Here is a 17401-nt window from a genome sequence, read left to right on the forward strand (position 1 = left end):
CGTTAGGGCTAGAGGGTCTTTATTGTTTGGGAAATAAAGATGGGATGAGGAAAAAGATTCCTAAGGCCACTAAATGAAACTAGCACCTGTTAGAAAGGCTTGTTGGATTACTCCAGGATTCTGCCTCATTTAAAGCCAATTTAAAAAGTACCAAATAAATATATGCTGTGCAGGAACATACAGAACCCTCATGAAATGCTCCACCATATCTGCTGCTCACTTATCCACATGCTGTCTATCAGCCATGACTGCATTCCTTCTTACAGGATTTGCCTGTAATAGACAGCAGCATGCTTATCCACTTGGAGCACAACGGCAATACTTGGTGTGAATATTCTTCCTGACGTACCCCCCCGCCCCAGATTCTGACAAGATTCGCTATTGCTCACCTCTAGCCCACTCTTCCTTCTCCCTTCCACTCCTGTTTTTGAGACAGGGTCTCACCTTGCCTGGCTTTGAACTCACTTTATAGACCAGACTGGCCTCAAACTCAGTGTGCAACCTGCCTCTGCCTAGGATTAAGGATGTGCACTTCCCAAGTGAACCGTCTTTCCGTCTCAGAATCACAGCACCCAGCATAAATCCCAGTGTTCTAATACTGAAGTAAAACTACCGCTTCCTATACACTCTTTTTGTTATTATTTTTTGGTTTTGTTTTTCAAGATAGGGTTTCTCTGTGTGGCCCTGCCTGTCCTGGAACCTGTTCTGTAGACTAGGCTGGCCTCAAACTCAGAGATCTGCCTGCCACTGCTTCCAGAGTGCTGGGATTAAGGACGTGCACCCAACCTACCCACACTCTTTTGGAAATCTTGTGAAAACTACAGACCTCCCCAATAAAGGCAGATATAGTAAAAATAAGTATTGAAAACCTGGTGTAGGGCTGGAGAGATGGCTCAGCGGCTAAGAACCCTGACCACTCTCCCAGAGGTCCTGAGTTCAAATCCCAGCAACAACATTGTGGCTCACAACCATCTGTCCATCTGTAAAGAGATCCAATGCCCTCTTCTGGTGTGTCTGAAGACAGCTACAGTGTACTTACATATAACAAATCTTAAAAAAAAAAACAACCCAAAACCTGGTATATATTTGAGGTTTGGTATACATTTAAATATATACTGAAATGTATACAATCTGAAATTTATAAATACGCTTTTCCAATAAGATGTACTTAGTTCACGAGAGCCTACTCTGTGTGTGTGTGTGTGTGTGTGTGTGTGTGTGTGTTATAGATTCTTAATAAATATTTGCAGAATTGACTTAAGTGATTAAAAGGGCAAATTTACCAATCAAGGAAGTTCCTTTTATAAAAAAATTTGTTTCTTATATTTATTTACACGCTGGGTGTTTTACTTGCATGCATGTCTGTACAACATATGCATGCCTGGTGCCCAAATCAGTCAGTGTAGGTTTTTGGATCCCTTCAAATTGGAGTTTCAGATCTGCTGTGTGGGTGTTGGGGACAGAACCTAGTCCTCTGTAAGTCCAGCCCTAGAAATTCCTTTCTCTTTGTATTTTGAAGACAAGTATATCAACAATGTCTTAAAAATTACATGATTGCTAAGAACAGAGAAGAAATGGCTTTTAATCATACCAAATGGTATGTGCTGGCTAAGTGCACACGTGAACAGCATTGGAGATTCTGACACAGTCCATGTTGGAAAGGTCTAAGTGAATGGTCAGTGGCTCTAGCCATAATTTACAGAACAGCACAAAGAGATTAAGGCCAGGGGACATGCCTTTGATTCCAGCACTCAAAGACAGAGGCAGGAAGATCTCTGAGAGTTCCAAGCCAGCCTGGTCTACAGAGTAAATATGAGGCCAGGCAGGAATAGAAAGATCCTGACTCAAAATCCAAAAACACAAACTTTAGTCCATGACAGAATTTTCATTCCTTAAAAAATGTCCCCTTTGGGGTTGGGGATTTAGCTCAGTGGTAGAGCGCTTGCCTAGCAAGCGCAAGGCCCTGGGTTCAGTCCCCAGCTCTGAAAAAAAAAAAAAAAGAAAGAAAAAAATGTCCCCTTCAAGCTCCACATAACTGTGTTTGAGCCAACACACTAGCTCAGAGCGTAAGAGAGAAGCCGAGCCTCCCCAGATGTCCGTCTCATAGCACAGACCATAGCGGGGTTTTCAGCTTGTAACAGTAAGGTAATCTGACACACGGATGCATAGTGTGTACATGTGTACATTGTCTCATGCCATTTATTACTGCTCTAAAAAAGCCTCCTCTTGGAATTTTATCTGGTTTTACTGCCAGTTTTAACTAAAATCCATTGTAGAATAGGATGGACTTGCTTTCTGGCTTGTGTTTGGTTTTTTGAGATAGAGTCTCTTACATCTCAAGCTGGCTACAAACTTACTACCCAGTGGAGGATGAACTTTATCCTTCTGTCTGCATCCTAAGTGCAAGACTACAAACAAGTACCATCACTTGTGGTGCACAGTGCTAGGACAGAACCAAGGACTCTGCGTGCAAGGCAAGCACTCTAACAATAAAACAATATCCTCAGCCACCAAGTGCATTTCTGCTATGTGCTTGCACGGAGGTCGGAGACTCATGTAGGGAGTCCGCCTCAATCACTCTCCACCTTAGTTTTTGAGACAGGATTTCTCAGAGTCTGGAATTCACTGATCCAGCTAGGGCTGGCCAGCAAACCAGAGGGGTGAATCATATTTTCTTTCCCAGCACTATGATAACAGGTGTGTGCTGCCACACTTGACTTTTTACATAGATGTCAGGAGTCATGCTCAAGTTCTCAGGCCTGTGTGGGAAGTACCTTACCAAGTCATTCCCCCAACGCCTTCAAGTTCACTTAAAAGAAAAAAAAGTTAGATTAACTGTGCGTGTGAGTGCTTTGCTTACATACATTTATGCTACCACATGTGTGCCTCGTACCCAGGGAAGTCAGAAGAAGGCACTGGATCCCCAGAACTGGACGTTACAGAAGGTTGTAAGTCATCATATGGTGCTGGGAATCAATCCAGGTCCTCTATAAAAGCAACAAGTGTTCTCAACCCCAAACCATTTCTCCAACCCCTCGAAGTTCATTCTCTAATCATGCAAAATAATAGCTTTCATTGTGTCATCTTTGTATATGTGTATAATGTATTTTGATCATATTCTTGCCCTTAATTTTTACTTTTGTTTCTTATCCAGGAACCAGTCATTGCTGAGAAGACATGAGTGATGAAGTCAAGCACACAAGACTATGGAAGAGAAGAATCCTTTAAACTTATAAACAGTTTCCTCAGTAGTCTTGCTATTCCTATCTGAAAGCTGTGCTAAAATCACAGTTTCAGCATTACCTTCTTTAAACACACTATCACCACTGGGGACACAATACAAGAGCCAAGGACTTGGGTTCAAATCCCTGAACCAGTTGTGTCTTGAACAAGTAACTGAATGACTCTTAGGGGAAGACTTTATCATTTGTACAGTGATCAGTGTTTCTTCATTTAAAAGAAGAGTCAAGGGCTGGCAATAGGGCTCAGCAATTAAGGGCGTGTACTGCTCTTGCAAAAGAATGGACTTAAAACTTCCAGCACCCACATCAAGAGGCTCACAACTACTACTTGTAACATCAGTTTGGGAGGCTATAGCACCTCTATCCTCCACAGGCACCTGCACTCACATACATATACTGCCCCCCCCAATTAAAAGCATATAAACTATAAGACCACAGTGAAGAATAACAGGCGTTCTAGCACATATCTGGTAACTGCAATGCATTCTAGCCACTGACACCATTGTCTTTCTGATACCATCACGATTCTTTCATCCCTCATCAAATTAATTACTCTCCTTGGAAAGCCAGAGTTTACAAAATAAATATCTACAGAATAAAGAACAAACTTTTTAGATATTCAAATCAATTCTGTTTTAATTTGCTTTAACAGGATTTCAGATGTGTTGTCTAAAAGTAGAAAAATTCTCCATCATTCACTTAAAATTCAATATATTTTCAGTCTTCACATGTTTTTGTAGCTAGGTGTGGTAGCTTATGTTTGTAACCCCAGAACTTAGCAGGAGGAAGCAGGAGGATCAGGAGTTCAAGACTAGCTTAGGCTACATGAAATCTGCCTCAAACAAAACCAAGAAACCTTTGTGCAGGGATAGGGAGATGAGTTAGCTGGTAAACAGCTTGCCTGGCAAACACAAGGACATGAACATGAGTTTAATCCCCAGAATCATGGTCAAAACAAGAAAGAAAGAAAAAAAAAAAAAGAAAGAAAGATAGTGCAGGCTTCTAATTCCAAAAAAGCCGGTAGATTTCAGGGCTCACAGGTCAACTAGCAAGCAACCAGCCAGCCAACTTGCAAAGTTTCAGATTACCAGAGAACCTGTCTCAAAAAAAAAAAAAAAAAAAAAAAAAAAAAAAAAAAGAAAAGAAAAGAAAAAGAAATGAAAGCAAGCAAGCAAGCTGTGGGTAAAGTAATAATAGGGGTTAAAATCTTACAGAAATGTTAAGTCAGCCTCCAGGCCAACAGTGGTGTGATCTATTTACACGCACACCTAGAAGGCAGACCAGGACTTTCTGGTCTCGAGTGTCTCATGCATCTTCACTGCTCAGCTCACTTACTGAGCTTACTACTTTTAGAAAATTCCATTCATCCATTAATTCATCCATTAATATACCCATCGTGTTGGCTACATGATCCTGTTCCACATAAAGCAAGTTAAATAAGGCTCGGCAGATAACAGCACTTGTTCTAAGGCTGACAACCGGAGCTGGACAAAACAAGAACTCTTACTCCTTCCCCTCTCTCTACTACACAATCACTGCTATCTAGCCTGCATGGAAATAAAATGGCAAAGCAGGCAAAAGCATCCCAAGATGGACTAGTCAACAAACACTGACGGCACAACTGGATTTCTTTGGCACAACTGGATTTCTTTCTGCAGAAGAATGAGATTTATATCTTTCACTGCATAAAAATCAATGTACAGGGGATCAAAGGCCTTAACTTAGAACCTGAAACTCTGAGAAGAAAATAGAGACTCCCCTTAAATATACTGGGGTAGGTAAGAACTCTTTTGTTGTTTTTTGAGATAAGGTTTCTTTGTGTAGCACTGGCTGTCCTGGAACTCGCTCTATAGACCAGCTGGCCTTAAACTCACAGATGTCCGCCTGCCTCTGCCTCCTGAGTGCCACTGCTGGATGGCAAGAACTGTTTAAATAGAATACCAACAGCACAGGAACTGACCCCAAGTATCAACACCTGGATCTATACTACATTTTCAACTACATGAAAGATAAGGTGTTAATATCCAAAATTTAAAAAGAACTGTAAATTTAAATACCATAAACTACCAATTAGCAAATGGGCTAATGAACTGAATAGACAGCTTTTGAATGTCAGAATGACTGTCTTCAACAAATCTTTGACAAATAATGTCAGAGGCATGTGGAGAGAAAGGAACCTCTATTCACTGCTGGTGGACGGAAACTTAATATAGCCATTGTGGACTCAGCTACTCACTCCTGGGCTATATCCACAGAATGCCATACCTACCACAGGGGTGTCTGCACCCTGTGTTTATTGTTGTCTTATTCGATAAAAAAATTACTGGAACCAATCCCCCACCTAGTTTTCCACCAACAGATGAACAGATAATGAAAATTTGGTATATATGGATTTTATACTTGGTATATATAAAAACGGAATACTACTTTACTCTAAAAATATAAAGTTTAAAAATAAAAATACTGCAGGAAAATGGATGGACCTAAGAATTATAAAAAATATTATTTACCCAATATTATAAAATATATTTGAGTTCATACAATCTCAAAAAAATGTTTTTTCTCATATATGAAATCTAGCGGGCTGGAGAGATGGCTCAGCGGTTAAGAGCACTGACTGCTCTTCCAGAGGTCCTGAGTTGAAATCCCAGCAACCACATGGTGGCTCACAACCATCTGCAATGAGATTTGATGCCCTCTTCTTGTGTGTCTGAAGACAGCTACAGTGTACTTATATATAATAAATAAATCTTTCAGTGTACTTATAATAAATAAATCTAAAAAAAAAAAAGAAAGAAAGAAAGAAAAAGAAAAAAGGGTCTCTTCAAGTCCTGGAATTCCAAGTGTGCACCATCACACCCAGTTCAAGTATTTTAAATGTAAATTTTACTCAGATTTACAACAGGTTAAGAAAAGCTTCATACAACATAAGGGGTGAGAAAGGAAGGAAAGGGGGGAGAAAAGACCTAACCAAAAATGCCATTGTAGAATTTTCATTTTATACAATAAAATTTAATTTCTACTCCTGCAACTCTAGCTTTTAGTTATTTAATTGGTTGCTTTTTAATTTCTGCTTTTAAGGCAGGGTCTCATTTTGTCCAGTCTGGTCTCAAACTTACAACATAGCCGAGGCAGGCCTTGAACTCTTGATCCTTTTGGTTCTGCCTCCCAGGTGACGGGATTACAGGCTGCTGTTACCATACCCAGCTTTGATTCTTGGGTTCTACCAGTTCTTTAGGTGGTTTCCTGACCCCACATTTAGCCAGGACTGGTGGGAGGCATTTTTGGCTATCACAAATGGTAGAGACATCTGGTAAACAATCCTTCAGACACACATAATCCACTCCACTTTCTCTGTCAATCCTGCCAAACACAGTCCACATTACCATTGGCTGGGTCATCCTACTAGTCTATGTATCTAACTCCGGTCTCTTCCTCCTTACCAATAAAATCAGATTAATATTCCCAACACACTGCTTTCATTACATAGTTCTATTAAAATTCTCTTGCAGATAGGGGTAGTGGCACTCCAGAGGCAAAGGCAAGAAGACAGTAAGTTAGAGGCCAGCCTGGGCTACAAAGAGGGCACAAAGCCAGCCCAAGATTCATTACTAATACACTAAATCTAAACCCGATCCTATCAGGCAGAAAAGTAGCTTTCATTTTTCTGAGGGGTTCATTTTAGTTTTGAGGAATTAATGAATTTTGTTTTGTTTCATTTTTTTGAGATGGGGGTCTCATGATGTAGCTCTTGATAACCTGAACTCATTAAATAGACTGGGCTGACCTTGAGCTAACAGAGATCCACCAGCTTGGACCTCCCAAGGACTAAGATCAAAGGTATGTAATGTACCACCATACCCAGCTAGTCATCTTTGATACCAACCCTAGAAACCCACCCCTACTCCTTGCCAATGTTTGAACAGTTCTGCTTTCCAAGTTATTTCTTGAATTTCTACCTCTAAAGCCTTTATCTACTACTTTCTTCCCATCCCACTTAGATGCCTGCAGTCCCAGATGGCTTTGGTCTATTTCATTTTACCTCTCACATATACTCTTTGAATCAACCTTAGATGCTTCTTGGGGACATGTAATCTCAAGCCAAAAGTACTTTTTCACTATTTAATCAAACTTCAAAAGAATGGTATGTATATAGTACCCAACTTACTATATGTTTTTTGAGACAGGATCTTAGGCATTCTTGTACAAGGCTGACCTTGAACCCCTAAGTGTAGGGGTTTCGGATGCAGGTTACTATGACAGGTTTTTGCATCTGGTTATGCTATTGCATATTAAAATCATTTTCAAAAGTCTCTTTTCATCCAATACTTATGTGAAGCTTCACTTGCAAAAATAATTGATATAGTTTTACTGGTTGATGTATCTGTATAAAATGCCTCTTAAAGCAACATCAGGGTTGGTGAAATGGCTCAGGTGGTAAAGATGCTTGCCACCAAGATTCAGAGAAGCACATGTGCATATACAATAAATAAGTAAATGTCGGGTTGGGGATTTAGCTCAGTGGTAGAGAACTTGCCTAGCAAGCGCAAGGCCCTGGGTTCGGTCCCCAGCTCCGAAAAAAAAGAAAAAAAAAACAAAAACAAAAAAAAAACAAGTAAATGTCAGACAAAACATCCTACAAACAGAAATGCCACCTATTTTATTAAGTAAAATTTTACAGGCACCCAAGTTAGTATTGTGGTGCATGCCTTTAATCCCAGCCAGGACTACACAGTGAGACCAAGCCATAAAATAAATGTTTGCCCTGTAAGATGCAAGGTTTTTTTTTTTTTTTGTAAAGAGTCAAATAGAAGTAATAGTTTACTGTAAGAGCTAACATGGGAAGGGCTTTATTTAACTCTGTTGGGCATCTTCCTTCCACTGGTTGTTCCATGTACAGCTTTAAAGGAGGAAGGAAAATAGAAACCAGATGACCAATATTTATCTCTCTCTGCCTATCTTCTCCTACACCTAGAGACACCAGGAACAAAGAAAAAATGTTCAACACGTTTCCCCCAACACATGGAACAAGTAATGTTTTGAATAACAGCTTCCTTAACACCTCTTACTTCTTGCCCATCTTCAGCAGCATTCCTGGGCCTGGTTGGCTGCTTACTTGCTGTCATTTTGTTTTTTGAGACAGGGTCTCAAGCAGCCCATGTTGGCCTTGAACTTGCTACATAGCTGAAGATGACCTTGAACTCCTGATCCTTCTGCTTCCTTGCTATTCTCTAAATTAAAACTTCTCACTATTATCCTGAAATCTAGGGGGCCTACTATGGAGGGAAGGGAGATAAATTCTACTTTTTAGTTTTAAAAGATATTAAGGTGTGTTATTGCTAACAATGAAGAAAAACAGGAAACATGCTGGATCCCGTCTAGCATAAACAATATATTTGATTCTCCCAAGCTTTTATATAGATTAAAATTACTCAATAGTAGTTTACCTGTATCATCACAACTACTCTAACATTTTAGAAGACTTTTTAGTCACCAAATGCAAAAGAATCATTCAGATCAGCTATAATATGAAATAAAAAAACACCTGAATAACCTCTTAATAACCTGTTTAATTTCATGATAGGCCTCAATAGGGCCTTACAAGGGTCTCTACACTAGGAGGAGGAATTTGGAAAGAAATGAAGTTTTGGAAGAACTGATACATTAGAGAGACATGAACAGTTCAGCAGTAATAATTCTGAGTTGTATGTAGTAATTCAAATACTAATAGCTGTCACCATGTAAACAGCTAGAACAAGGCCAAACTAGGGGAAAACTAGGGTATTTTATGCTGCGATGAGAAATTAAGGAAATGCTACACTGACGCATTAGAAGCATTTACTGTTTGTTGTCACAGACTTACCTAAGGGAATCCACAATTTCTAAAATCGGTTTGCTTTATAACTTCAAAATAAAGTTCATGGATTAATGACAGTAATTAATGGAGGACAACTCTTTCGATCATGTCAAAGATCATACAGTAGGATGGAAATCTCCCAAACCTGGTCCATCACCAACGGACAAAAGGTTCAGTTTCTTCAGATCTGGCAGGGGGATAAATGACTTGGCACTGCATCACACACACACACACTTAAAAACCCAATAGGGTTTCTTCAATGACAACAGCACCGTGTGCGTCAACGCATACCCTGGTGTGGTCTCAGGAATGGACGGATATTGAAAAATGGATGGGAAAGCAATTATTATCTCTAATTTCCTAAGCACCTTCTCAACCTTCACGAAGCCTCTTGACGCCCAACCGAGGTAATGAAAAATCCAGACCTGCCCTTTCGCCCACTCCCCTGGCTTGGGTGTTTGCACCGCAGCACTGGGCCTGAGAAGGGGAGTTCCCTTCTCAGATCATCATTGTCCGGTGGGAAATCCACTGAACGAGAACTACCATGGACAAGAAAGTGCTAACGAAACAAAAACTAGTTATCAAAAATAAGGATTTTACCTTCTCCCCTCGACCATCTCACGTAAAACAAAACCAAGAAAACACCAGCAAACTTGCCCCACTAGTGTGAAATCCCACCAGTTCTGTTCAAAAGCGCTTCGGTATCGGCCCCCGGGACTCCATCTGAGCCCCTGGTCTCTCACCGCGGGCAGGGCCGGCGACTAATAGGAGGAGGAGGAGGATGGCCAGACGCCAGTACCGACGGAAAACCCCAGTGATTCCCGCCGAACTCTGCTTGCACAGGGGGCGAGAAGTAATGCGGGAACCCGGCTAACCTCGGCTGAGGCCGCGGCTAAGGCCTCCGGACTGACGAGAGACAAGCAGGGATCGCCGAAAGGGAGGCGGGAGAAGCCGGGCCTAGGCCGCAGCAGGCCGCGAAGTCTCTGTTCGCTTTGCGACCCAGGCATGGTGCCAAGCCTGGGAGCAGGGGTTAGCATTACCTGGACAGGTTCCTGCAGCACCGTCATCCTCGAGGCTCAGACCCACTTTCTGCAGTGCCTCAGGCCCCCCCCGTAGCAGCTCCAGCCCGGCCAGCCCCGGCTCATTTAAACTCACCAGCGACCGTTACCGGGGGATGGGGGAGGCCGAGTGGTTGCCGAGTTCCTCCGAGCGAGACACGGAAATAACCGAAGTGGAGAGAGCGAAACGAGAGCAAGACGGAAAATCCCGAAGGGTGTCGGAAACAGCCGAGGTGAGTCGGCGAAGGCGGAGCCTGTGGCCGGAAATTATCGAGTGCTACCGGAAACTGTTGGGTTGTACCCAATAGGAAGTGTCTCTTCTCAGCCACGCCTCCGCTCAATCAGCCACGCTAATTGGGCCACGCCCAAAGAGCAACCGGTAGGATGGGCTTGGAGGGGAGGGATCCTGCAGACTCGCGTTACATGGCGGAGCCTAAGTCTGACTTTGCGCCTCCGCCGTTCTGCTTTGTGGTGCACGGTGGATTCAGCGAAGAGTAAAATACTACTTTGGGGCTGAATTTAGTAGTCTTTTGAGTTTAGATCATTACCTACTCTTGGGCTTCCTACTCAGGCCTCTAGGTAATTCTAGGAACATTTGAAACGGTGCCATTCCCCAAATACACAGGATTCCTGTAGTCAAAGGGATTATGGTCTGTTTCAAAGAAAAATGACTAAGCTGGGTGCTTGCCTAGCATGCATGAAGCTGCAAGGTGGATTGCCGGTACCACCTTAATCTGGCATGTTTGGACATTACATACCTACCTGCCTTGGCAGAAGGACCTAGAGTACAAGATAATTAACAAGTTTGAGGCAAGCCTGGGCTACATGACACCCTAGCTTATAAAAGAAAAAAAAATCAGTGTAAGTGAGAATTATATTATCTGATACCTGTTATAGGTGATGTAAAACTTCAACTTCAGAGAAGTGGGAAATAAATACGGATTAAAATGGCGTAGCTGTTGACACAGAGGTTTTAACTTTCTGCTTTTTTGTCACATCCTCAGAATAACCATGGAACTGTTAAAAAAAAAAACAAGCAAACAACAACAACAAAAAAAAAACTATTGTGTTTCATCAGACAAGGAAAACTCTTGAAAGTTAATTTTCTGTTTGGACTGCTCTAAGCTAGACATGAAACTAGAAATCTCTTTTTTCCCCCTTGACATTAGGATTGAACCTCTTAATTCTGTGCATGCTACCATCAAAATGTACCCTCCCTCTTTGTTACTTGTTTTGTTTTTACATTTTTGGAAACACAGTTTCACCTAAGTTGGCCAGGCTATCTTTGGGCCTTTAAATCCTGCCGTAGCCTTTTAGACTACTACTGGTGCCAGGCCTAGGTCTGGAATCATTCAGTCTCAATTCCCTGCCCATTCCTCATTTCCACCAAATTAGCTTGGGCCCCTCTAATCTTTTGGCTGATGCTGAAGGGAATTCATGTCATGGTTGCCATCTTCTTCTTTCCTTCTGATAGATCTTTATCCTTTTCCACCAGCCATCCCTAGACACTGCCCACATACTTGTAGCCCCAAGAAGGACAGGTGCTAAGGCAATTTTTAGCTGCCCCGTGCCCTGTTCTTTTAGTAGGATTGTGTTGGGTGAATCAGAGTGGGAACAGACATCTGTGCTGACCTATGTAACAGTCTCTGGCTATTTAAAGTTCAGTTTAAATCAAATGAAATTCTTCAGATATTCTTGTCACATTCCAAAGACCTATGTGGCAAGAGATGGCCGGGTTAGAGAGTCACACAGACATAGAATGTTTACCCCTAGTTCTTGCTCTTAGCTGGGCCTTACACAACTGTTGAACTGTTGCTCATTAGGTAGTGCCCTATTCTAGCTTCATTTGGTGGCCTTCAAGCAAGATAACAATAGAAGCTGTGAGGCCCCTTTAAGCCTAGGTCTGTAATTCAAACCCATTGTTTCTTAATGATCAGTTTAAGACACAGGTCCAGCCTGGATTCCTTAGGAGGAAAATAAGCTTCATCTCTTGATGAGGGAGTGGTAAGATGACCTTGTAAAAGACCCGTGCTATAAGAGGGGTTGCTGGGTCATCTTTGACTTCTTCCCCCAACAACCTTGAACTGGAGATCAGACCCCATAGCTTTGCAAACGCTAGGCAAGCACTACCACAGAGGTACAGCCTCAGCTCGGGCCATCCTTGGAAAGATGAGAGATTGTGTTAGCGGGAATGGGAAGAAAAAGAAGATGGGTGAGAGGTGATATACTCCAAATTTGACCTTGTGAGTTAAGCAGTGCTGTGGATATAGTCTAATAATTCAGAATGCAGTGGGATGGTGTGTTAGTCATCTTCTTGCATGTTGCTCTGACAGAGTAACCGATGAGGCAACTTAATAAAAGGGGGTTACCAGGTGTGGTGTCACACGCCTTTAATCCCAGCATATGGGAGACACAGGTGGATCTTTGTGAGTTTGATGCCAGCCTGGTCTACATAGTGAGACCTAAGCCAGCCAGGCACCCTGTCTCACACAAGAGAGACGGTTATTTTGGCTCACATTTGAGTATTCAGTCCGTTCTAGTGGGCATGGCATGACAGGAAGAGCTTGAGGTGACTGGTCAGATTGCACAGGCAGTGAGGAAGATGAGAGAGGGAGGCCTGCTGCTGAGCTCCCTGACTTGTTTTTATTCAGTCTGGGACCCCACCCCACAGAGTCTCACATCCCACATTCAGGGTGGTCTCCTCAATGAACCCAATCTGGAAACCCACCCCCTCATAGACATTCCCAGAGGTTCTTTCCTGTGGTTGGCCATTTAAATCCTGTCATCTTGACGTCACTGATCATTAATTATTTGGAAACCTTTATTGAAACAGTCCAAAGCTGTGTTAAAACAACCCAAAGCTGTAATTGCATTCTGTAGCAACCACACAACACTGTTAATGCTGAATTTGTGGTTATTATACATGGAGCTCTTTTATTACATAGGGTGTGTCAACTCACGTCTTGATTTGTTTGACCGAGTTTTGTAAACCTAAAGTGGGTTAACCAGAGGGCAGTCTTTGATCTTTGGTGTCCCTGTGGATTTTGAGCTTAGAATCAAATTTTACCAAAGCCCCTGCCCCGTAGAAAAGGACATGTCAAGCTGGAGGGCTGGGTCTCTAGTCAGTAAGTGTTTGCCTCACAAGCAGGAGGACCTGAGTTCAATTCTTAAAACTCATGGGGGAAAAGCCACAGGTAGCAGCACACAACAGTAGAGACAGGCATTTCCCTGGCACTCACTGGCCAGCCCGTTAAGTCTACTTGGCAAACTCCAAGCCAATGTGAAACCCTGTGGGGGAAACCAAGGTGGAGCCAGGCATGGTGGTACACGCCTTTAATCCTAGCACCGGGGAGCCAGAGGCAGGCAGATCTCTGTGAGTTCCAGGTCAGCCGGTTCTGCAGAGCCCTGGTGCTGCAACAAAAGGGACGACGATAAAAAACAAACAAAACAAGTCACACAAACAAACAAAAAGTCTCACCAAGGAGGATGGTGCTTGGAAATGACACTGGAGACCTCCACAGATGTATATGCATGTGCATGTACACACACACACACACACACACATGCACGAACGCACGCACGCACGCATGCACAGCCTCTCTTCTGATTACTGTTCACCAGGTTAATAATATGTTACAGTGGTTTTCTACTGAGCCCCAGCAAGCCCACATTATTTGAAGCACTCTGGTGAGCACTTGTCCTTTTGGCTGTGAGTCTCGCCTTAAACGGCTGGGCCATCTCTTCAGCCTAGCAGATGAGCTCTTTTAGAATGTTTACTTATTTCTGTTCCTTGGTGTGTGGTTAGTTTTTGTCAACTTGACACAAATTACAGCTACCTGGGAAGGGAGACCATCAGTCGGGGAGTTGCCTCCCTCAGACTGCTTTGTGGCAAGTCTGTAGGACATATTCTTGATTGCTAATTGATGTGGGAGGGCCCAGCCCACTGTGGGCAGTGCTAACCCTAGGCAAGTATGCCTGGACTATATAAGAAAAACAGCTGACTGCACCTAGAGGAGCAAGCCAGTAACCGGTGTTCCTCTGCGGTCTCTGCTTCAGTTCCTGCCTTGAGGTTTCTGCTGTGGTCTCCCTCAGTGATGCACAGTTACCTGAAGTTGCTTTTGGTCATGGTGTTTGTCACAGCAATGGAAACCAAACCTACACCATCATGCAACTATTTGGATTCCCTGCTGCTGTCCAGTGTCTCATATGCTTGTCTAGGAAGCAGAGTTAGGTTACAGTAAGCATTACCTCCATGTGTACGTTATTTGTTTTAAAGCTAATATTTATATTTATGTATATATGCATATTTTTGTATGAGTTTATGCTACGTGTGTGTGTGTGTGTGTGTGTGTGTGTGTGTGTGTGTGCATGTCATGGTGTGTAGTACCAGGGAAATGTTACTGATCCCCCCCAAAAGCCAGACAGGAACCTATCTGATGCAGCTCACAGCGGGGTCTTTGTTCTACCCAAGCTAGCTTGCCCCCCATCCCAGTGCACCAGCATTACGAAAAAAAGTTTTGGTGGTGGGGAAGCCCCAAATGTCTAAGGGACAAGGCTTTATAGTAAGCAGCAGGCAGGGAGTACATTTGCAAGCATCTGATTGGAAAGCTACCGTGGCCTTTAACATGATCAGCTGACTCTCGGAGTCATATCATAAACTTAATTACTGTCCCGTTTGCATTGGCGGTTGTTAGGCAGGGGCGGGGGGGGGGACTTGTAACCTGGGGGTGCAGGTTTGTTGGGGGAATAACCTGGAGATACTGTTCTTGTGGAGGGTGATACCTGGACACGCTGTCTTGTTGGGGATTAGCCTAGAGAATGGGATTTGTTGGGGGACAACTTGGAAATTAATGCTAGGTACCAGCCTATTAGTTTTCCTGAGTTCAAACTTAGGTCAGGTTTTCTAAAATGGAGTCTGAACTTAAAAGATTTGACCCCTAGGCACACACATGGAAGTCAAAGGACAGGCAGCCAGTTCCTACTTTCCTTCTTGTCTCCCACAATGGCTTCCAGCCACCACATTCAGCCTTTTCACATGGCTTCCAGGGACCAAGATAAGGTTTTCAGGCATGTACAGCAAGCTCTTACTACCTGAGGCAAATCACCAGGCTCCCCGTGCACTGTTCATGGAGACATGGTCTTCTGTAGCCCAGGTTAGCCTCACACTCACTATACTGCTGAGGCTGACTTTGAACTTTTGACCCTTGTGCTGCCACCTTGTTGAGCGCTGGGATTATAGGGGTGTACCACACACACAGTTTATGCAGTGGGTGATAGAGCCCAGACCATCGTGCATGCTAAGCAGACACTCTATCCACTGAGCTACTCCTACTACCCAAGTTGTTTCTTTTCCTTGGCCTGAGTCTTAATATACTTAACATTCAGTTAAATGTGAAGGCCTGAACTTTTGTCAAAAAGCCAGTTGTAGGAGCTGGGATATGCCGTAGTTTGTAGAGTGATGCCCTGGGGTCACTGGATGGGTTTGGTGGTACAAGCCTATAATCCCAACACTTGAGAGCTAGAGACAGGAGATCAAAAGTTCAAGGTTATCACTGGCTACATAGTAAATTAGAGGCCAGCCTGAGTTACCCAAGACCCTGTATCAAAAAACCAACACAATATTATTGCCAAAGGTCAGATCCTCAGGAAACAGCATAGAGCATACTCAGCAAGTGCGTTCTTTTTCTGACTCCCTCACTTCCTGTCTGTAGCTGACAACTTGTTCCTGTTGTGTGAGGCCTCACACTGTCTTTATCTTACTTGACCTCACGGCTTCACCCATCCCACCATGTTTCCTCCTTTGATTTAAGTCACTTTGTACTTTGTGGCTTTGATAGTCCCCTGTTGGCTATGCCCTCAACTCCCAAACCCCCATGCTCTGGTCGTCGTCTTCTTCTTCTTCTTCTTCTTCTTCTTCTTCTTCTTCTTCTTCTTCTTCTTCTTCTTCTTCTTCTTCTTCTTCTTCTTCTTCTTCTTCTCCTCCTCCTCCTCCTCCTCCTCCTCCTCCTCTTCTTCTTCTTCCTCTTCCTCTTCCTCTTCCTCTTCCTCTTCCTCTTCCTCTTCTTCTTCTTCTTCTTCTTCTTCTTCTTCTTCTTCTTCTTCTTCTTCTTCTTCTTCTTCTTCTTTTCCTTTCTTTTTTTTTCTTTAAACCAATCTCCCTTGCAGTGCTCTGCCAGCCCCTTTGACCATTAGGGGCCTGCCTTAGATTTTGTTTTACCCTGCATATTCTTCCTGGGCAAACTTGCCTATTTTTGTGGCTTCTGTTTTCTTATCTACAAATCATTAAAAGAAATGGTATCTGTGGTTAACCACTTATTAGAACGCCAGGCTCAAATAGACTGCCAATTAGACATTTGTATTAGAACGTTTCACAAGGGATGGGACCTACACTACATACTTGAAATGTTTCCTAACCCAAATTCAAGACGTCACTGTACTTTATATGTCGTTCGGTCGTACTGCTGATATGGTTTCAGGCAGGTGCAGCGCAACATTGCTGACAGTGTACTCTGAGGAGACCCCTCAGTGGCTTGGGGCCTCTACTCAGGGGAGGCCAGAATTCTTGGTTAAGTCTGCAGAAAAGAATTTCAGGGCAGGCCATGGTGATGTGAAGTCATGGAGCTTATTGACTGAGAGAGAGTATATATACCCTCAGGGGAGCCAAGTGTGGGCGTGAGGAGAGCATCATCTAAGCGTCACAGCATCATCTGTATAAATGATGCGGGGGCTTTTGAGTTGCCTTGTTTTAAAGAGGAGGAAAACCATGTTGACTTACTTATTTCCATGGCAAAAGAATTTGGGGTCAGGGGCTCATTAATAGCTCGGCCTTGAATTCATGGGAATCATGTACATCAGCAGAGTCAGACCCACTGATACCAGACTGGACAAAGAACATCACAATGTGAAAACATAGCAAGACAAAGCGTGTGGGCCCAGGGGACTAATAACACAAGATTGACAGGGAGGTGAGGGCTAGCTGGGTGCTACCCTGGTTAGCTTTTGCCAACTTGACCCTGACTGGAGTCATCTGGGAAGAGCTGAACCTCATAAAGAAAATGTCTCCATCATGTTCATTGTCTCATAGACAAGTCTGTGGGGCATTTTCTTGGTTCATGATTTATGTGAGAGGGCCCCACCCATTGTGAGTAGTACTACCCTTGGGCAGGTCATGCTGTGTTGTTTAAAAGGGCAAGCTGATTGAGCTATGAGGAGAAAACCAGTAAGCAGCATTCCTCCTTAGTCTT

General features: G+C 43.2%; 2 protein-coding genes across 10 annotated transcripts in view; one reads left to right on the forward strand and one right to left on the reverse strand.

Annotated features, from left to right (window-relative positions):
- The window catches only part of Cdc27 (cell division cycle 27), a 47549-nt gene extending 37260 nt beyond the window's left edge, over positions 1–10289 (reverse strand). For all 7 annotated transcript variants that reach the window (NM_001024793.2, NM_001415702.1, XM_087573243.1 and 4 more), the window contains 1 exon segment: positions 10140–10289. In NM_001024793.2, the coding sequence (NP_001019964.1) occupies positions 10140–10166 (27 nt within the window). In that variant the 5' untranslated portion in view covers positions 10167–10289.
- Myl4 (myosin, light chain 4) overlaps positions 9913–17401 on the forward strand; it is a 35762-nt gene continuing 28273 nt past the window's right edge. For 2 of the 3 annotated variants that reach the window (XM_087574344.1, XM_087574346.1), the window contains exon 1: positions 9913–10390. The gene's annotated coding sequence lies outside the window, so the exon portion shown is untranslated. Of the gene's footprint in view, positions 10537–17401 lie in introns of all 3 variants that reach the window. The other variant, XM_087574347.1, reaches the window with a different exon arrangement.

Source organism: Rattus norvegicus, chromosome 10, assembly GCF_021556685.1.
Source record: "Rattus norvegicus strain SHRSP/BbbUtx chromosome 10, alternate assembly SHRSP_T2T, whole genome shotgun sequence".
NCBI classification, from domain to species: Eukaryota; Metazoa; Chordata; class Mammalia; order Rodentia; family Muridae; genus Rattus; species Rattus norvegicus.